At 47.9% G+C, this 18,443-nt stretch overlaps 2 protein-coding genes across 2 annotated transcripts in view; one reads left to right on the top strand and one right to left on the bottom strand.

Annotated features, from left to right (window-relative positions):
- Positions 1-478: 478 nt before the first annotated feature.
- Positions 479-5,572, bottom strand: acsm3 (acyl-CoA synthetase medium chain family member 3). Its single transcript, XM_083689911.1, has 14 exons — positions 5,350-5,572; positions 4,920-5,126; positions 4,495-4,705; positions 4,156-4,363; positions 3,800-3,943; positions 3,252-3,408; positions 2,984-3,063; positions 2,750-2,873; positions 2,563-2,643; positions 2,168-2,269; positions 1,912-2,039; positions 1,299-1,398; positions 996-1,115; positions 479-857 (listed from the first exon to the last, which is right to left on the bottom strand). The coding sequence occupies exons 2-14, from the start codon at positions 5,124-5,126 to the stop codon at positions 771-773; spliced, it is 1,749 nt and encodes a 582-aa protein (XP_083546037.1). The 5' UTR covers positions 5,350-5,572; the 3' UTR covers positions 479-770.
- Positions 5,573-6,582: 1,010 nt separating this feature from the next.
- The window catches only part of ece2a (endothelin converting enzyme 2a), a 69,780-nt gene continuing 57,919 nt past the window's right edge, over positions 6,583-18,443 (top strand). The window contains exons 1-2 of the mRNA XM_083689778.1: positions 6,583-6,664; positions 6,889-7,060. Coding sequence (XP_083545904.1) covers positions 6,901-7,060 — 160 coding nt within the window. The 5' untranslated portion in view covers positions 6,583-6,664; positions 6,889-6,900. The remainder of the gene's footprint in view (positions 6,665-6,888; positions 7,061-18,443) is intronic.

The raw sequence follows: 18,443 nt of genomic DNA, 5'->3' as shown, positions 1-18,443 counted from the left end.
ACATGCTGCAAAAAATCCCCAGTGTAATGCTCCTGCCAGTTTGACATCAGATCATTTAGTAGTCATGGCAGTGAGTCCAATCATAGTGGGATGTCTCCCCCTGCAGGTGAAAGGGAGAACTCGACCCACAAGACATCAAGCTAACTTTTTACAGTATATTTGCCTTAAGCAGTCCAAATAGGGCACTGTGGCTGACGTGCGTGTGTGTGTCTTAGTCATCTCCAGTGGGACTCTGGTGGTCTGCTGGTGTGTGGTACCAGGCTGTTGGTACCAGGGGTGGTCTCGTGGGACAGGCTGTGGAAGGACCCGGTACCCTGGGGTCTACACTGCCATCCCACTCTTTTTAGCTAACAATTGTGTGACACACACAGAGAAGTCCAAAGGAACTTGGAGTATCTGAGTTGAGTGTGAGAGATTGTCTAACACATATCCAGGACTGGTAGAATAGATATCAAATGAAAAGACATTAATCTCCAATCATTGGCATGTTTATAAGAAATTCAGTCTCCCAATATTAGTGCAATTGACTGTAGCAAAGATACAAGTAAGAGTGTTAATAACATGTGGATTGCATAGGCATGATGGATTAATTTTAAAACAAAGACTAAATTCTCTTTCACAGTTTCAGTGTTACTGTTCAGTACTGATGATCCATATAAGATGCAGACTCCAGTGGAGGTTGGTGTTTTGATACCATTCCTGATTCCATTCCATGCATTACAATGAACCCGTCCTCCGATTTCTACCCCCACCGGCCTCCCCTGTCAGACTCAGGATCTTCCCCATTCCTTGTTCCGTAGTTCCACTCTTCTGATTTTACCACTGACCGTCTTGGGAAGGTGCTCCACAAACTCAACCTGTAGTGGTGGGAAATAAATAACCCAAACTGTAAACGGAGCTGCTGTTTACAATTAAGTGTAGAACGATAAAGAAGCTATCTCAACCCTTGCCCTGGTGATACACTTTTTTTTAAATTCTCAAAGGATGCCAGTGACCTTGCGTGGGTACTTGTAAGGAGCAGTCACTCTCTTTACGTGCGTCTGCAGTTCTTTCTCTAGTTCCTCTGGGTCATGGGATTGATACTCTGTTGTCAGCACCACAAAAGCCTTAACAACCTGGAAGGAAGAAAATAGTACATATTACTTGTGTTGTTGTCACGTTCAGCCCCCCCAGAACCTGTTCAAATACTCTAAGGCACAGGTGTCAAACTCATTCCATGGAGGGCCGAGTATCAGCAGGCTTTTGGTTTTTTCGTTTGGGTGAATTATTGAGTTTTAATTGGCTGTCGTGTACTGTACCTCTCCTCTGATTGGGTCAGGACTGCTGACCACGGCTGACTCCGCCACAGCCTCGTGTTCTATCAGAGCGTTCTCCACCTCAAAAGGACCAATCCGGTAGCTGGAGAACCGACCGCCGCCCACCCACCAGAGACAACGTGGTTACAATGCAAAAGAGCTGACGTCAGTAGTAAGTAGGTCTCCACAATGTCTAATTATATTACATAACATCGGTTGGGTTGTACAATGGTAGAAGAAGCCCTGGAGCCCCAATTTGCATGTGCAAAAATGTGTGAAATTAGGGCAAAGTCGGCCAACTTTACCATCGTATTTCAATAACTTAATGTTTTGAATACTGCGTCGAGTGTTTCCATGATCTTCAATGCATTTTCAGATCAATTTGCAATCAAGCAACAATGGAAGTCATGCAGTCTGAGCGGTAAGGTGTTTTTTGCACTATTTGTTGAATCAAATTGGGTGTGAGTCTGGTGTGAACGAGTCTTAGAGGGCAGATTTGTTGTAATGATTTCATGTATCAATGTTACTGCATCTGTCCCTACTCAAATACACAATTAATAATAATGAAGTATGAATAATGAAATGCCTGATTGGCCCAAAGATACGACCGTATTACCCAGCTGAGAGGATGACGTCATCTGCTCGACCTACGAACCACAGGTAGCCATCCTCATCCATGACTCCTCTGTCCCCTGTCAGGTAGAAGTCCCCTCTGTAGCACTCCGCTGTCCTCACCGGGTCACCCTGTGTGAGAGAGAGAGAGGGACATAGACAGAAAGAGGGACAGAGGGATATCATGGAACCAATAGGAATTGAACCTATGACAAGAAACAGTGACATCTGGTGAATTGGAGTGAAGTGGTCTTACACACCGTGTATTCGGTGAAGAGAGAGAAGGGCTTGTGTGGTTTCACTCTGATACCAAGGTTCCCCTCCACTCCTTTGGCCAACACCTCCCCATCCTCATCCACAACCTGAAATAACACCACAGACCAGTGGAGGTAGAAATCGGATTGTAATTGGATTGTAATGCATGGAATGGTATCAACATGGTATCAAACACCATTCCTCATTCCATTCCATGCATTAAAATGAGCCGTCCTCAGATTTCTGCCTCTACCAGCCTCCACTGCCACAGACTTGACACCACAGAGTTCCTCAGTTGTGGTCGAGGCTATTGCCCTCGCCCAACACCTGGAATTTGTCCCCGGTAATCCAAACATTGTCTATAGATGCCCTGTGGTCTGTGTGGTCTTCTCTCATGTACCTGTACATCATATGCTGGTGACGCCTTCCCAAAAGACCCAGGCTTGATCTTCATCCCTTTAAAGGTACCAGCGATCAAAACCTGGAGAGAGAGAGGAAAAAAAACATAGGGGAAACAAAGCTGTTGACTTCACACACACATTCTGTGAGCAACAGATTGAAACCTGTTGATTCTGAACGTAGCTCACCGTTTCGGTTTGTCCGTATCCTTCGTAGATGTCCAGTCCCGTCACCTCCCTCCACCTCCCCATGACCTCGGGGTTGATGGGCTCGCCAGCACACAGACAGTGCTGCAATGCCTTGAAGTTGTACCTGGAAAAGAGAAGAACCCTTTATTCATCACCACCGGCCAAATGTCTTTATCTGCATAGTTCAAAGTAAAAGTGTTTACTTAGAAAGGAGTTGCTTCTGAAGCTACGTACCTGGACATGTCCTCTTGAACTAGCATTCGGTAAGCAGTAGGAGCAGTGCAGAATGTTGATATGGGATAGCTGGAGAGAGTCTAAACAGAAAAGTAACGATATGAAAGGGTGAACATTCCCACCATAGCAGTCTATTTGCAACAGATCTGCAGGCAAAAAACGATTGAGGGTGGTTTTATGGAATAAAAAATACTCATGCAACGCCCTCTAGTGGTCACATTTAGAGGCTACAGATATGATGAACACACACACACGCACACACACACACCTCGAGCACAGTGGTAGTGTGGAAGCGGGGCATGTGGTGTATGAACACACAGGCCCCCTGGGTCCAGGGGGCGTACACACTGCTCCAAGCTGACTTGGCCCAACCTGTGTCTGACGTGTTCCACAACACATCCCTCTCTGTCAGGTCCAACCAGTACCTAAAGAGGTGGGGAGGGAGGGAGGGAGAGGGGGAAGAAGGGAGAGAAATAAGGTTGCATTCAATGGGTTTGGTCACATGATATCTGAGCAATAACCCTGTGTAGGATCTTCCTGGTCAAGGCTGCGGTTGTGGTTAAGGTTATGGTTGAGGGTGGTCCTCTGTGGCTCAGTGTGGTCCTCTGTGGCTCAGTTGGTAGAGCATGGCGCTAACAACGCTTAGGTTGTGGGTTTGATTCCTGCTGGGACCATATATACTGAAATGTATGCACTCACTGCAATGTAAGTCGCTTTGGATAAAAGCATCAGCTAAATGGCATATATATATATAGGGTATGGTTGAGGTTGTGGTTATGGTTATGGTTATAGTTATGTTGTGTAAGCTGCGGCTACCTTCCGTTGACAGTGAGGCCTAGCCCATAGCTACAGTGGCTGTGCTGGGTCATCTTGGGGGACCCTGTGGTCCCACTGGTGAAGAAGATGGTCATAGGGTCATCACTACGAGTTTCCACACACTCGTGGTCACTGGATGCATTACTACGGAGAGACAAACACTGAATAGGTGTCTACACTGTACATTGTGTCACCTATACTTCACCATTCTTCAATTATCTTTTCATTTATCCATGGAAATAACATCTATTTTACGAGAGACACAAGATTTCTAATTCCAAATGATTGACCTTCTTCCTGGAGTGATTGTATAACTTTCATCACTTCCTGAAGTTTCCTCTTTTTATATCTTTTACCTGAGCAGATCTCCTAGGTTCCTCCAGCCGTCTCTCCTCCTGTCAGACACCAGCAGCCTGGAGTGGAGGGAGGGGCACTGGGGGGCAACAGCGTCCAGCAGGGGGGCCAAGCTCTCGTCAGTGATCACACACTTGGCCCCTGACGTCTGCAGCCGGTGGAGGATGTCTCTGGCCGTCAGCTGAGAGGTGCCAGGCAGCAGGACCGTGCCTGGAGAGCAGGTAGAACACATTGATATCATTAAAACCTCATTGAATATTAGTACATCTATGTCCTCTCACTGACCACTCGGGTGAAATTATCATGAAGTCCGGATTGGATCCTTCCTTGAATCCACTCACCGGTTCTGAGACAGGCAACATTAACCAGCCACCACTCTGGAACCCTAGGTAGGATGAGGAACACTCTGTCCTCCTTGGCAAGGCCACAGTCTCCTGACAGAACATTGGCCAGTCTTCTAGAATGGAAGCCCAGCTCCTCAAAACTCCACCTGATCTCTTCCTTCTTGTCGTTGACCCACCACAGGGCCGGGTTCGCTGCCCTTTCTCCACTCTTGAGAGACAGAGTTGGGGAAATCACGCTTTGGTTAATATGAAACTGTGTTTCGTTCCAAGTTAAGCTCCAAACGGTACGGTCAACAAGCTTGCTCCCCTCACACAATAGTTTTTTTCATAAACACGTGACATTTCTCCAAATGTCTGTATCATAAGGCCTACAATAACACTGTAATAACACATACATGACAGATTAGATAGAAATACTGTACCGTTTCTTTCTCTGCCCATGCATCAAGAACATCCTTTGCAAAGTTGAAATATTCAGGTATCTGAGGGCTGTATTTCTGTTTGATGCTGTCATAGTCAGTGAAGTTTTGAGGAAGAGATGTCTTATGTCCGCGGATCTGACATGTAACTTGCCCTGGGGCATGAGTGAGAGTTTTCAGATGAAATGACAACTTCCCAATGACCCTCATCTACATAGGAGAGAAAATATATGCCACTGTAATTATATAAGGAAACTGTCCGTGCATCGTCATACACTTAAGTTCTAAACGTTTAAATGCAAATCTGTGCAAGAGTAAATGTGGATCGTATGCGCTGCACATTTTCTTTATAATCTGCATCTGCAAAAGTTAATACAGTGCAAAACTATAATGATCCACTTAGTAAAACATTAACGACTAGTCTTTAACCTACCCCCCAAATCTCCAAGATTGCATTTATTCTTTCCGGTTTTGCGGTTGTCTTGCGGTTGTCTTAAAAGTAGGAATGCAGTCTGGCGCTCAGGGAATTTCTCCAGGACACGTCAGGGAAGATTACCACAGTCCGACCCAAATCAGATTTCCTCTGAATTCCTTCAACTGAGTAATAAGTCACCTGATCAGGAAGTAGTCTGGTATTGAGTGTGAAGTGCCGTGTATGTTTGTTTACCTTTTCACGACATAAAACATTACCTATGGACCAATTTACAAAAAAAATAAAATGTTTTAATTCATCGAAAACAACTGTGAACTTCCTAACTTTTCAAGTGGATCTGTGTTCTCTGAGCTCTAACTAGCTCCATCTAGCTCCATAGAGCTCCATTAAGACTTCCGGTTTGGCTTTTCGCCGTTTTCGCGACTTCAAAATAAAAGCGCGAGTTAAAACATGAATGGCAAGTGAGGGGTTGACAATATTTTCTCTTATTTTTCCTGAAATAAAGACAAATTACCCAACAGAAAGTATATGCCATTTTTAAAAAGTATTTTTGTAATAAAAAATTACATGTAATTTTACGCATGCCTATTATACGTGCATAAACTGGACATATTTGTCAAAGATTTCAATTAATCACTCTACTCTGCAACACTTCTGGAAGATGGATCAAATTCGTTTGAGTCTAAAGCGATGTCTTAGCAAATGTTTTTGGCTATTTACTCTGGCCATACACCCTATTTGCACTGCGTAGGACACACATAGTGTACACAAATAATATTCCAAACCTAAACATGATTTTTACTACAACTGTACTCAACAACCCTTCTAGTATACATATCAAGTGAGTTTCAACCATGAAGGCTGTCATACAAAGAATTATTGGCCCTTTACTGTGGCCCAACAGTTAAAAGTTCTACCTCTAAATTGCATAGGGAACACACAATGGATTTATGTGTCCGCTATGCAGTGCAGCAGTTTTTCATCAGGGTAATTTGGATTAGGGTAATTAGAATAATTACAAACCCTTAAAAACACAAATAATACATTGAGAGGATTACATGTTTATTCCCAAATATAGTTACATATCATTTGTGCTTCCTTTATCCATATTTAGTATTTCTAAATGCTTAAACAAGTTTAACGTGGGCGCTCTTATTTTGAAGAAATTTCCAAATATTTACATTGACCAGAAGTAGGTGGGCGGAGTTCCACTGTTGGAGCTCAGAGAACACAGATGGCCATAGCCACGTGAATCTGAAACGTTCACTCAGGTCTGGGCGTGAATTCTGCCATAAACGAGGATTTACAAGCAAGCGTAAGTGCAAGAGAGTGATACCAACTGATATTCAATGAGCGACATGATGATGTGATAGTATAACTATTGTAGCAGTAGTAGTTGCTTACTCAGCGCTTCAATAGTGCATATCGTTAGATCGCTGTCATGCTTCTTTTTCTAGGCTATCATGAATATATGGAATATTGTTTAATGTTTATACTATGCTATACATTTGCGAATCTGTTTGTCATATTATTGTACAGTGAAGCACGAGAATGGAGTATCTGCCTGACCATAACTCCAGATACAAAGATGTTGACTACTGGGATGAGAGATATAAAACAGAGGAGTCTTTCGAATGGTTTGGGGACTTCTCCAAATTCCAGCATCTATTGGAGAAACACGTCAGAAAGGAGGATGCAATTCTTGTGCTTGGTATGTATTGTTGAACGTTATAAAAGTTACAAAATGTTTCAATGTTTGCCTTGACTTGTTATGTTTTAGCAGTGTAAGTTTTGTGAGGTTTTGGGTTCCTTAACGTTCAAGTCCACAAGATGTCGCTATAACACAGAGAGAGAGAGACTGGCGTCCATATCGGTGTGCTGCTCAGTAAATCAAATAAAAGTTTATTTATCATATGCACAGGATATAGATGTAACAGTACCAGTCTGATTCGACGAGAATAGAGAAGCTCAAGATGTGGTTGAACTTGACTCAACTCCATCTATAAAAGTGACTTTTGTTTTCCCTTGACACTATTTATTGGTTACCTAGAGATCTAGCCCAGCTATTGCTGAGTGCATACACAGTATTGGATTCCCTTTGGTTAAGACGATAGTGTGTGTTTCTGAGCTCAGTGTCATTTTTAATATAGGTTGAATGGCCCTGTTTGATGCACACAATTGTCAGATTTAGACAGAAGGTCATCTTTCCGGCATCAACTGCACAGCCTGAGTTTGAACAGTACTAGTTTCAGCTCCAGGTACTTAAACATTGTTTTACCCTATATTCAAGGTGTTCATCCCTGTTATATCTATTCCTTAAAGTGGAACCTGACAGTTTGCTGTTGTCAGTTGGGTTTACATTGGTGTTCATGTTAAATAGCTGCATTGTTATCATTTTGGTGGCAAATTATTTTATAAAATGGTGTGAAAGAGTCCTGGGAAGTGCGGACTATAGGATACCAAGCCGACCCTCTTTAGTGTTTCGTTGCATTGAAATGCGGAGTGCCCTGTAGTTGTAGTACTCCCACGGATACATAGGGGGCAGTGTTGCCGCAGTGGTCTATTGCCAGTGCACTCTACTGTTCGGACCTTGCTCATGTATGCATAGCAGCACTCCTGGGTGGGAGGGTGGGCGTGTGCGCGTGCGTGTGTGTGTGCGCGCACAGTGTTGAAAATTTGTGTCAGGGAGCGACGGGGGCTTTCTACTGAGATGGGGGGGGGGGGGGGGGGGTTAGACAGTACTGTCAGGACTTAGGCACGCTCTCCTTCACGGAGAGGAAAGCTCTCTTCACTTCCCTCCTCTCTCACTCCACCATGTAACAATACAGTATCCTCAGATCAAACGAGTTCACTAGGATCCAGTCGCTTCTCTGATTATTTGGATGGACAAATAGATAAATAAATACCGTTTATCTTTACTTTGTGATGGGCTCGACGGTGTTTACTGACGGCGGTAGGGTGTGAGGAGGATGTGTGAAAATGATCGTATTTTCTAATAGGTATAGATAAATTAAGGAGGGAGAGAGTCAAATGAACCGGTAAACCCACCTCAAACACACACACACACACACACACACACACCAACATGCGTCAGAGAGGCACACCTGCAGTAAAGGTGTGAAGTGTGAACTTTTATGTTATGATTTTTATCTCATACCATTATATGGCAGAAGTTCCCCAGCCTCCCCATCTCTGCTTGCTTAATGTCTAGCCTGCAACCGTTGTGGTGCGCAGGCAGGCAGACAGGCAGGCAGACAGACAGACAGACAGGCAGGCAGGCAGACAGACAGGCAGGCAGGCAGACAGACCGACCATTCTTTTTGAGTTGGTTAAGACCAAGGAGAGCCATTATTACATCGCCTGAGTGCACTTATCACAGAGGAGAGGAGCTCTCACACACACTCACACACTGACAGAGTCACATGTCATTGTCTCTCCACACACACACACACACACACAATCTACACATGCATACAGAGCTATATATAGGCTATACTGTATGAACTGTCACGTGTTTTAGGCTGCAGAGCACTTCTCACCCTTGATCATGCTGCATTGCTACCCCAATCCCCCCCCCCCCCCCCCCACACACACACACATCTCATCTGCACATGCATACAGAACTATATATAGGCTATACTGTATTGAACTGTCACGTGTTTTCGGCGGTAGACATAGCAGGGCTCATCCTTTTGATCATGCTGCCTTGCTACCCCAACTCTCTCTCTCACACACACACACACACACACATGTGAGTACACACACGCATGTTAGGGCGCGCACACGCGCATGTGAGTACACACACACACGCATGTTAGGGCACACACACATGCATGTGAGGACACACACACACACACACACACACACACACACACTCTTATCACCACTCATCTGGTGGGTGATTAAGCGAGGGCATTGGCTCATATAAACTGTCACAGAGAATCTCCCTCACTGTATGAACGCAGGGGAGGGGAGAGGAGGAGAGGAGGGGAGGGCAGGGGGAGAGGAGGGGAGGGGAATGCTGGTTGTGTCAGGAAGGGGGGGAGTGAATAGAGGAGGGGATGGAGGGATTGAGGAGAGAGAAATGAGTAATCAGTTTTGGGCCACTCTGCACACTCGGATGGAGGTCATCTCCATTAGAGACTAATCTACACGGCGCAGGGAGAGAGGGATGGAGAGAGAGAGAGAGGGAGAAAGAGAAACAGCGCGTTGCTGCATGCTGATCACAGTTTGAACTCCTCTCTCTTCTCTTTCTCTCTCTCTCTCTCGTTGTGTTCTATTTCTCTCTCTTTATCTATCTATCCATCCATCTGTGTTTCTTATCTTTCTCTCTCTCCCCCTCCGTTTCTATCCAGGGCAGCTTACTCATTCTTGTCGCGACTTGTCTTTCGTGTGTTCATTTATCTCTCCTCTCCGTCTATCTCTTTTCTCTCCTCCGCTCTCCTTTTGTTCCCTCTTTCCCACCTCTCTGCTCTCCTCCCTCGCTTTTCAGGTTCATTCGTGTCGCTCTGCTTCCTTTCCCTGGCCTCACCCACTCATCCTCCCCCATCTATCCCTCCTCCTCGTGTCCCCCTTTTCCTCTCTCTCTCTCTCTCCTTCTTCTCTCTCTTACACACTGGTGTTTTCTTCTATTCTTTCACCCTCTCCTTCTCCTCCTCCTCCTCTTTCTCTTCTCCTCCTCCTCCTCTCTCACTCATCCCTCGCTCACACAGACCATTGTCTTCTTGTCTTCTTGTCTTCTACATGTCCCTATCCCCCTCTTCTCCACCTCCTTGTTCACCCCACTCCCGGCCCTTGCTCCTGACTGAGGCTACTGCAATGTGTGTGTGTGTCTGTGTGTGTCTGTGTGTCCGTGCCTCTGTGTATCCGTGAGTCTGTGTGTCTGTGTTTGTGTGTACGTGCCTGTGTGTGTGTGTGTGTGTGTGTGTGTGTGTGTGTGTGTGTGTGTGTGTGTGTGTCACTGTTTTCTTCCCTGATTAAACAGAAAAAACGATTTCTCGTTAAAATGATTCATGACAACTCCAAGTCCAAGCAAATTTGTATGACTGTGACAATGTACAGCTCTTAACAGTGTTGATCCAGAGTTCCTATTTACGAGCTTTCTGCCCAGGCTGGTCGTATATGTTCTCAGGGACTACACAGGCCCGTCTCCCTCCCTCCCTCCCTCCCACACACACCCACTCACAGGTTTCATGTCGTGAGTTTGACTTGTTTTGCATGAGAATGGTTGCAGAATGGTGTTTTTTTGTCTCAGGATCACATTTCTGCTCTATGTCCTGATTTGACTGGTCTTCTAAACATTAGGATGGTCGGTTAGCTAGCTGGGTATGTATCATACATCCAGTAGAGTTGTGTAAAGGATATTCCAGGGGGCGTCTGTGTGCCATGGGCAGAGAGGAGGGGGGGGGGGGGGGGGGGTTAGACACAGTCACTGTCCCATTTCTCCACCCTCGTGGAAGTCTTCCCCTCCATGGATTTAGATGGGACTGGATTGGCACAAGAGCCCCATGCTTAGACCCAACCCTAAGCTGATAAAAACCCACGTGGAGGGAAGTACGCAAGTGCACAAGTCCACACACTCCGGCGGAAGGGTTTAGAAACCGGGGACCGCTAACGCGCATCACCATGACGGCACGCCGGCGGACTCTCTCCGCCTCGAACCGCAGCTCCTGCTTTAACCGCCTGCCTGTGGCGCTTTCTGATGATGTTATAAAGACCCCCGGCGTGCCCCCCTGCCGCTTAAGAGAGAGGCGGCGGGTCAGAGAGGTCGTTCTGTGGCTCCCCTGCGGCGCTTAGTGATGATGTAATGGCCCCCTGCTTTTCTTTTCCAGAGCCTTGAAGCCAGCATGTGAGTGACTGTACACAATGTTCTCTCTCTCTCCTCTCTCTCTCTCTCTCTCTCTGTTCTCAGTCCATTACGCATGCCAAAGCAGCCAATGAAATCACATCATGACATCATACCGGGGGGGGCAGGGGGGGCTGTAGTGAGAGATGTCTAAGGCATTGTATAAGTATGGCTGTGCGTCACTGTTTGTGCTTTTATGTAGGCCCATAGGCCGTGTGTAATGATCATAGTGTAATACAGTAAATTGTGTGTGTGTGTGTGTGTGTGTGTGTGTGTTACACTTGCCTAACTAAAGACTTTCTGCCCCTTTACTGGATCCTGTCCTATCCCTATCCCTCTCTCTCTCTCTCTCTCTCTCTCTCTAGTTCTCCTAGTGACAGTGATGGTGTCTGACTCCCAGGGTGCGGGGGGGGGGGGGGGGGGGTGAGTGAGGGGGGTTTGTGGTCCGGTGTTGTGTAACAGTGCACGGCCCTAGTCTCTCTGTCCGTCTCTCCGTTCCCCCCCCCCCCCCCCCCCCCCCCTCACCCCCCCCCCCCCCCCCCCCCCCCCGGGCTTGGCCCAGCGTTAGTGAGTATTGGGTATCAAAGGCTTCCACCTCTGTTGTGGCCGCGGCCGGTCCTATATATAGAGGGGGGTTGGGGGTTGAGGTGTTGACGACCAGGGTGTCTCTGTCTGGGGCGCCACTTTTCCACTGGAGAGACCTAATGTTTATTCTGGTGCAGCCATTGCTCACTCCACTATAATTACCTTGACTGTTGTCTAGTCTAAGACCGCCTGTCTTATTTGTGTCTGTCTGTCTTATTTGTGTCTGTCTGTCTGTCTATCTGTCTTATTTGTGTCTCTGTCTGTCTCTGGAATGGAGTACCTTCGAGTGATATCATGATGAAAGATGACTAGGCCTAGGCTTCCTTAAGTAAAAAAGTATTAATAACTTCAACGTGTTGATCACTTCGGACTATAGTTTGATCTTGTTTTTCATCTATTAACCCCCTACAACAACAACAACAACAACAAACCATGTCGTAGCAGGGTGCAGAATGTCGAATTAATGTTGTCTGGTTTTTTTGGGTCCAAAACCTACCAAAATACCTGCTCATTTCTCTCTCTTACAGGTGGGTGTTGTTGATTGACCTGTACGCCGTTTGCCTGTTGAGCTCCTGGGCCAGAGAGAGAGAGAGAGCGAGAGAGAGAGAGAGAGAGCGAGAGACAGAGAGAGGAGCAGGCGACTGCAGCGTCTTCGCTTAGCTTGGCGGCCATCTTGTGTCCAGCGCAGAGATTCCTATGAACCTGTTCAGAATGTTAATCTCCTCTCCGCTTCACTGTATTTCTGTGTATCTTGTTGTGATAGCTGGTTTATTTTGGTCTGCATTGCGGTAGTGGGTGATTTGGAGAGGTGTTTGCTTGTGTGTGTACAGTATGTGTGTGTGTATTTGTTTGTGAATGTGATTATGCTGGTGGTATAGATCAGTCTGGAGACATACATGTCCTGCTCTGTGGTGTGTGTGTGTGTGTGTGTGTGTCCGTGTGTGTGTGTGTGTCCTCTCCTGCACTGCGGTAGGTACAGTACGAGTACGTCTATGCTGGAGGATTGGATGTCAGTGTTAATGGGAAGCTCCTGGGTGAAGGTCCTCTCGAATCCCTTTTTCCGCAATGTCAGAAGTTCAACAACACACACACACACACACACACACACACACACTTGGCTAAACGCTGACAGGACGGAAAGACAGTGGCTACAGATGGGTGGGGATGCGGAGGGAGGGAGGGAAGGAAGGAAGGAAGGAAGAAAGAAGAGGAGGAGTTAGGAGTCATGTCTGAGCAGCTGTCTGAAGACCCAGCTGGTATCTGATACACTGTCGCCCACCGCAACTGCAAAGTCCAACCCCCCCCCACCCCCAATCCCTCCCTCCCTCCCTTGTATCTCTCTCTCTCGCCCTTTCCCTCCCTCCCCTCCTCATCCTCATTTCCTTTGTCATCCTCCTTGCTGTCCCCTTTCTTCCACACACCTCACATCACGCCCACCTTGTGTTCTCCCTCCTCTCCTCCTCCCCCTTCTCCGCCTACTCTCCTCCCTCCCTCTGTTTCCCATTCTTTACCTCTCCTCCTTTATTCGGCACATGGACTGTTGATTTGTGGCTCTTTGTCTCTCTGTGTGTGTGTGTGCGCGCGTGCGTGTGCATGCGCGTGTGAGTGTGTGAGAGACCTGTGAACACCCTGTCACTCGGATCCCCTGGTAGCCTCTCTGCCCTCCTCTCTCTCCCCCCCCTGTCTTTCTCACACACACCCCCCCCCCAAAAAAAATCTCTCCCTAGTCGAGGAACAGAACGGAGGCGGTGCAGAGTTCAGCCTGATAAAACCCAATGACAACAGCAGCCTTTCAGGAGACGAAGAATGGAAGGAGGACACTGGAGACGGTGGCCATTTTACTGGGTTCACTGGGAGAGACACACAGAGAGAGAGAGGCAGAGAGGGAGAGGCAGAGAGGGAGAGGCAGGCAGTGGATCAGATAGGGTTGTGTCAGCCTTGTCATGCCCTAGTTTCTGCTGGGCGACAAGCCCAGTGCCCTTAGAGAATAACACACAAAACACTAAACGCAAACAAATACTTTTATTACCATTTATTAACTCTTTCAAGTCCTCAGAAAGGGGTAAAGGGCCTACTAATGGTCTTATAGTCACAAGCTTTATTGTTATGTAATCGGTAGGTAGATATCCGTCAATCTCAAGGTTTATGTTTATGGATGAGTTCTGAGGTGATGTTGTTCTGGTAAATGTGTGTGTGTGTGTGTGTGCGCACATTCAGTGGTGACAGATGGGTTTCGAGAAATGCAGGGAGGTGGGTGGACTTATCTGCATTATCCTCTACTTTGAAATGGACGCAAACACACACACACACGCCAGTGAAAAGGCAATGTGTGTGTATCGTGTACCCCCCCCCCCCCCAACCGAGAGCTAAGAATTAGTTGTGTGTTTGCGAGGCAGCTCGAACATCAGTCAAGCGAAAGACAGAGCGCGAAGAGAGAGAAGATCGATAGATTGGGGCCATTGTGTGAATGAAGAAGCGAAGAAACGAACGAATGAATGAATGGATGGATGGATGGATGAATGAAAGAGGGAGGAGAGGAGAGGAGGGGATGATGGGGATTGGCGTAGATACATACACCACCTTTCTCCACTCGCAACCCTCCCCTCATTCCAGCCTCGCGATTGGTCCGTTTCAGGAAGCCCTCTCGATGCAGCAGTCAGTCAGTCAGTCAGTGGGGGTACCCTCCATCGCTCTTCCCTCCCTTCCTCCCTCCCTCCCTCCCTTTTCCCTCATCCCTCCCCCTTCCGTTTGCCGCTGTAAGGAGTGGTGCTGCCTATGAATGAGTTTGGGGCCGCAGAATGTGAATGGAAATCACATTGACGGGAAGGAGGGTGAATGGAAATCAGAAAGAGAGAGAGAGAGAGGGGAAGAGGAGGAGATGTGGAGGAAGGAGGGTGAATGGGAATCACAGAGAGGAACGAGCTAAGCGAAGGGGTGTGTGTGTGTGTTTTTGGGGCGAATAAAGGAGAGATAGCTATGCTCCAGTACCAGCCGCAGTGCCCCTCCTGTGTGCGTGTGTGTGTGTGTCTGTTGTGGTTGTGTGTGTTGGGAAGACTTTGTTCCATTGGCCTCTCCTGTCCTCTCCTCATATGTATGCACGTCAGAGAGGACGCTGCCAGAGAGAGAATGCCTGGGTTTGCGCCGGCTTGCCTGTGAGCCAATGGGAACCTCCTCTCCCTAACACACACACACACACGCACGCACGCACACACACACACACACACACACACACACACACACACACACACACACTCCTCTTCCTGTGCAAGCGCCGGTGTCGTGCTCGGAATAATAACAGGGTTACCCGGGCAACCAGGCTGGGATGATGGATGGCCCCTGCCCTGATAAACAGAGCACAGAGCGAGGGTGTGGGGGGATGTGTGTGTGTGTGTGCGCGGGGGGGGGGCAGTGCTGGTCTGGAATGGTTTAGTGAAAGACTCTCCTCCCAATGACACTGAACACCCTTGGCGGCGAACAGAACGCTCCAGCCCGCTTTCACACACACACACACACACACACACCACCAGCCACCCTGAATCATCCACGACTAATAATGATATGATCATTGAAAGGAGCGCGGCAGGCTAGCCTGGCGTAGCGATTACTCACACGTAGGTGGACCCGGTGGAGCTGGGTGAAGTGATGATCAAACAGATTGACTGGGCCACTCTGCTGATGTTAGAGATGCATGTTGATTCAGTGTTTTTATAATAGCCGGTTTATTCATAATGTGTGTGTGTGTGTGTGTGTGTGTGAGCGCGCTGTATGAACGTAGGTGTGATAGTAGCTATTACCTTGGGCCCTTATCTGACTCATATTGTTGTGTGTGTGTTTGTGTTTAAGATGCATTTTGATGCAGTGTTTTTCTAACAGCTGGTTTATTGTGGTGAAGAGCTCGGCTAGGGACAGTTGAGTCTGGTGGAGGGAGGACACACTGAGGGGACGGTCGATGGTATTCACTCTCCCAGGTGATGGGGTTTGTGTGTGTGTGTGTGTGTGTGTAGCTGTGTGCGCGCAGCACAGCCTGCGGTCTCATTACCTGATGGAAATGAGTGCAGTCGTAAAGAGTTTAGCACCCCCTCCCACACACTCCCACACACACACACACACACACACACACACACACACACTCTGTCACCCCACAGGCTTTACACTTCCTGGAAAGACTAACACCCCCCCCCACACACACATACACACCCTGAATCTACTGCAGTGAGGGGGGTAGAAGGGGGGAGGCAGGGCTGAGAAGGGTGTATGAGTGAGGGAGACAAACAGAGAGGGAGTGAGAGAAGGAGACAGTGTGAGAGGGAAGCAGAGGATGAGGGAGGGAGGTGGCGGGAGAGGGAGAGGCGAAGGAGAGAGAGGACGCAAGAGGAGGAAGTATGTGGGGGGAGAGAGAGAGAGAGAGAGAGCTGGTGAATGAATGAATGAGGAGTGGAGTAGGTTAAAAATAGTTGAACACACACTTACTGTAAAGTACACACACACACACACACACACACCAGGGCCAATGCGGGCGAGAATGGTTGATCACATGACCCCACGTGGGATGGCCTTGTGTGGGTAGAGAGGGAGTGGGTTGATTGCGACTCATTCATCGTGTGTGTGTGTGTGTGTGTGTGTATATGTGTGTATGTATATGTGTGTACGCAGGTGTGAGTGTGGCCGTTACCGTAGGCCCTCATCTGACTCATATTGGAGGTTGCTGTGTGTGTGTGTGTGTGTGTGTGTGCGCGTGTGTGTGCGCGCGCGCGCGCGCGCAGGTGTTTGTGTTAAAGATGCAGTGTGAGTGTGTGTGTGTGTGGCTGCGTGCGCACAGCGTCTCAGCCTGCGGTCTCATGACCTGATGGAAATGAGTGCAATAGTAAGGAGTTTAGCACCCCCTCCCACACACACACACACACACACACACTCTCTGCCACCCCTAAGGAACACTTCCTGGAAAGGGCAGCACAAGGTATTAACCCCCCCCCCCCACACACACACACACACACACACACACACACTCCAGGGCTGAGGCAGGGCTGAGAAGGATGTATGAGTGAGGGAGGTTGTGTGAGATGGCAGCAGAGGATCAGGGAGGGAGGGAGAGAGAGGGAGGGAGGGAGAGTTAGAAAGTTGGCGAATAAATGAATGAGACAGACTTGTGCCCTGTAGTCTTCTAGCTGTGGAATACTGAATGAAGTCCCTGGTTGAACACAACTGTACAGTACAGTACACACACACACTCACACACATTCACACAATCATTTTGTCTCCAGGGCAGATGCGGGCGAGAATGGTTGATCACATGCCCTTGTGTGGGTAGAGATGGAGTGAAGAGGGAGTGGGATTGCAACTCATTCATACTTTGCGTGTGTGTGTGTGTGTGTGTGCGTGTGTGAATGCGCACTGTATGTAGGTGTGATAGTGGTCGTTACCTTGGGCCCTCATCTGACTCATTATAGTAAGTGCGTCTGGTGTGTGTGTGTGTACGTGAAACTTGGGAACTTGCCATACCACTCTCACGCTTGCCTGACGCCGTAAGCTCACACACTCGACGTGTTCGCAGCATGCAGCCTTTGATCTGCGCCTCTCTCTGCGTGTCTCTGCGTGTGTGTGTGTGTGTATGTGTGTGTGTGTGTGTGTGTCTGCCTCAGCCTTAGTCACCATGCGCGTGGGGCAGCTCGACGGCTGGTTCAACGGTGCGTCTGTCTGCTTCTCGCCTCTGTGGTGCAAAGAGAGCTCTTTTAAAACAGCAGTAGTGATGGCTAATGCTATGTCAAACAAGGCCATGATGCACTACTACTGCCCTGAGGGGGTTTCGGGAGGGAGGGGGAGAGGAGGGAGGGAGGGATATGTGTTCTCACAGCGTGTTTCGTGTAACTCTTCACACTGCCTCTCTGAAGTCCGAAGCGTCTTCTCCTCAGAATGTGGAGCAGTGTACTGTACCGGCAAGTCGCTTTGCGTAGAAGTGTCTTCTTCTATTTGATCTATTCTATATCTATTATTTCTTGTAATAAAGAATACAGCTATATCATGATATGCCCTATCATTGTGTGGTGGACATACAGCATGGGAGAGGTGTGTTGCGCGTCATGCTAGTCTCCTGTTGTGTTCTTACCCGACACGCTAATTCAGTTAGCGTCAAACCCACTCACGGCCAAGCACCCACTGCCACACCAAACCACCACCCAGACCCTGTCAGGTCCTGAGGGGAAACCCCAACCACAACCACAACAACAACAACCACAACAACAACCACAACAACAACACTACCGTGTAGCATAAGCCTACTTAAAGTGTCAGCAGGGACAACATGTCATCAAAGTCGACCTGTACCGTATGAAAAGCTCTTTAGAGAATATGTGACCGGTAGTATTGTGTCTGTGACACTATAGGGCTTAAACAGCAGCATCTGGACATGCTTGGACGGACGCCCGTTCTGACACACATGGAGCCTGTCGTAAGTGCACCTTCTAGAATGATCTTTATCCCAGTATTTAAAGCCTGCTACCGAGAGTAATCCAGGATAGCGTAGGATGCCGCAGCACAGCACGCACACACACACACACACACACACACACACACACTCCTGCATCATATTGCATCATAACTCAGTGCTATTTGACCCTAACCCTCTAATCCAGATGACGTACAGGGCAAGCTGTGTGTGTAGTGTAGA

This window comes from Argentina silus (genome assembly GCF_951799395.1).
Source record: "Argentina silus genome assembly, chromosome: 18".
Taxonomy (NCBI): domain Eukaryota; kingdom Metazoa; phylum Chordata; class Actinopteri; order Argentiniformes; family Argentinidae; genus Argentina; species Argentina silus.
Note: the sequence above shows the minus strand (reverse complement) of the source record. Positions and strands in the feature narration are given on the sequence as shown.

What these genes read in the sequence shown, in the direction of transcription:
- acsm3 (XM_083689911.1), bottom strand. Translation starts at nt 5,126, where the DNA reads ATGAGGGTCATTGGGAAGTTGTCATTTCATCTGAAAACTCTCACTCAT. An exon ending in AACCTAGGAGATCTGCTCAG is followed by an intron (nt 3,944 to 4,155) that starts GTAAAAGATATA and finishes GTCTCTCCGTAG; the next exon opens with TAATGCATCCAGTGACCACG. An exon ending in GGCCTCACTGTCAACGGAAG is followed by an intron (nt 3,409 to 3,799) that starts GTAGCCGCAGCT and finishes CCACCTCTTTAG; the next exon opens with GTACTGGTTGGACCTGACAG.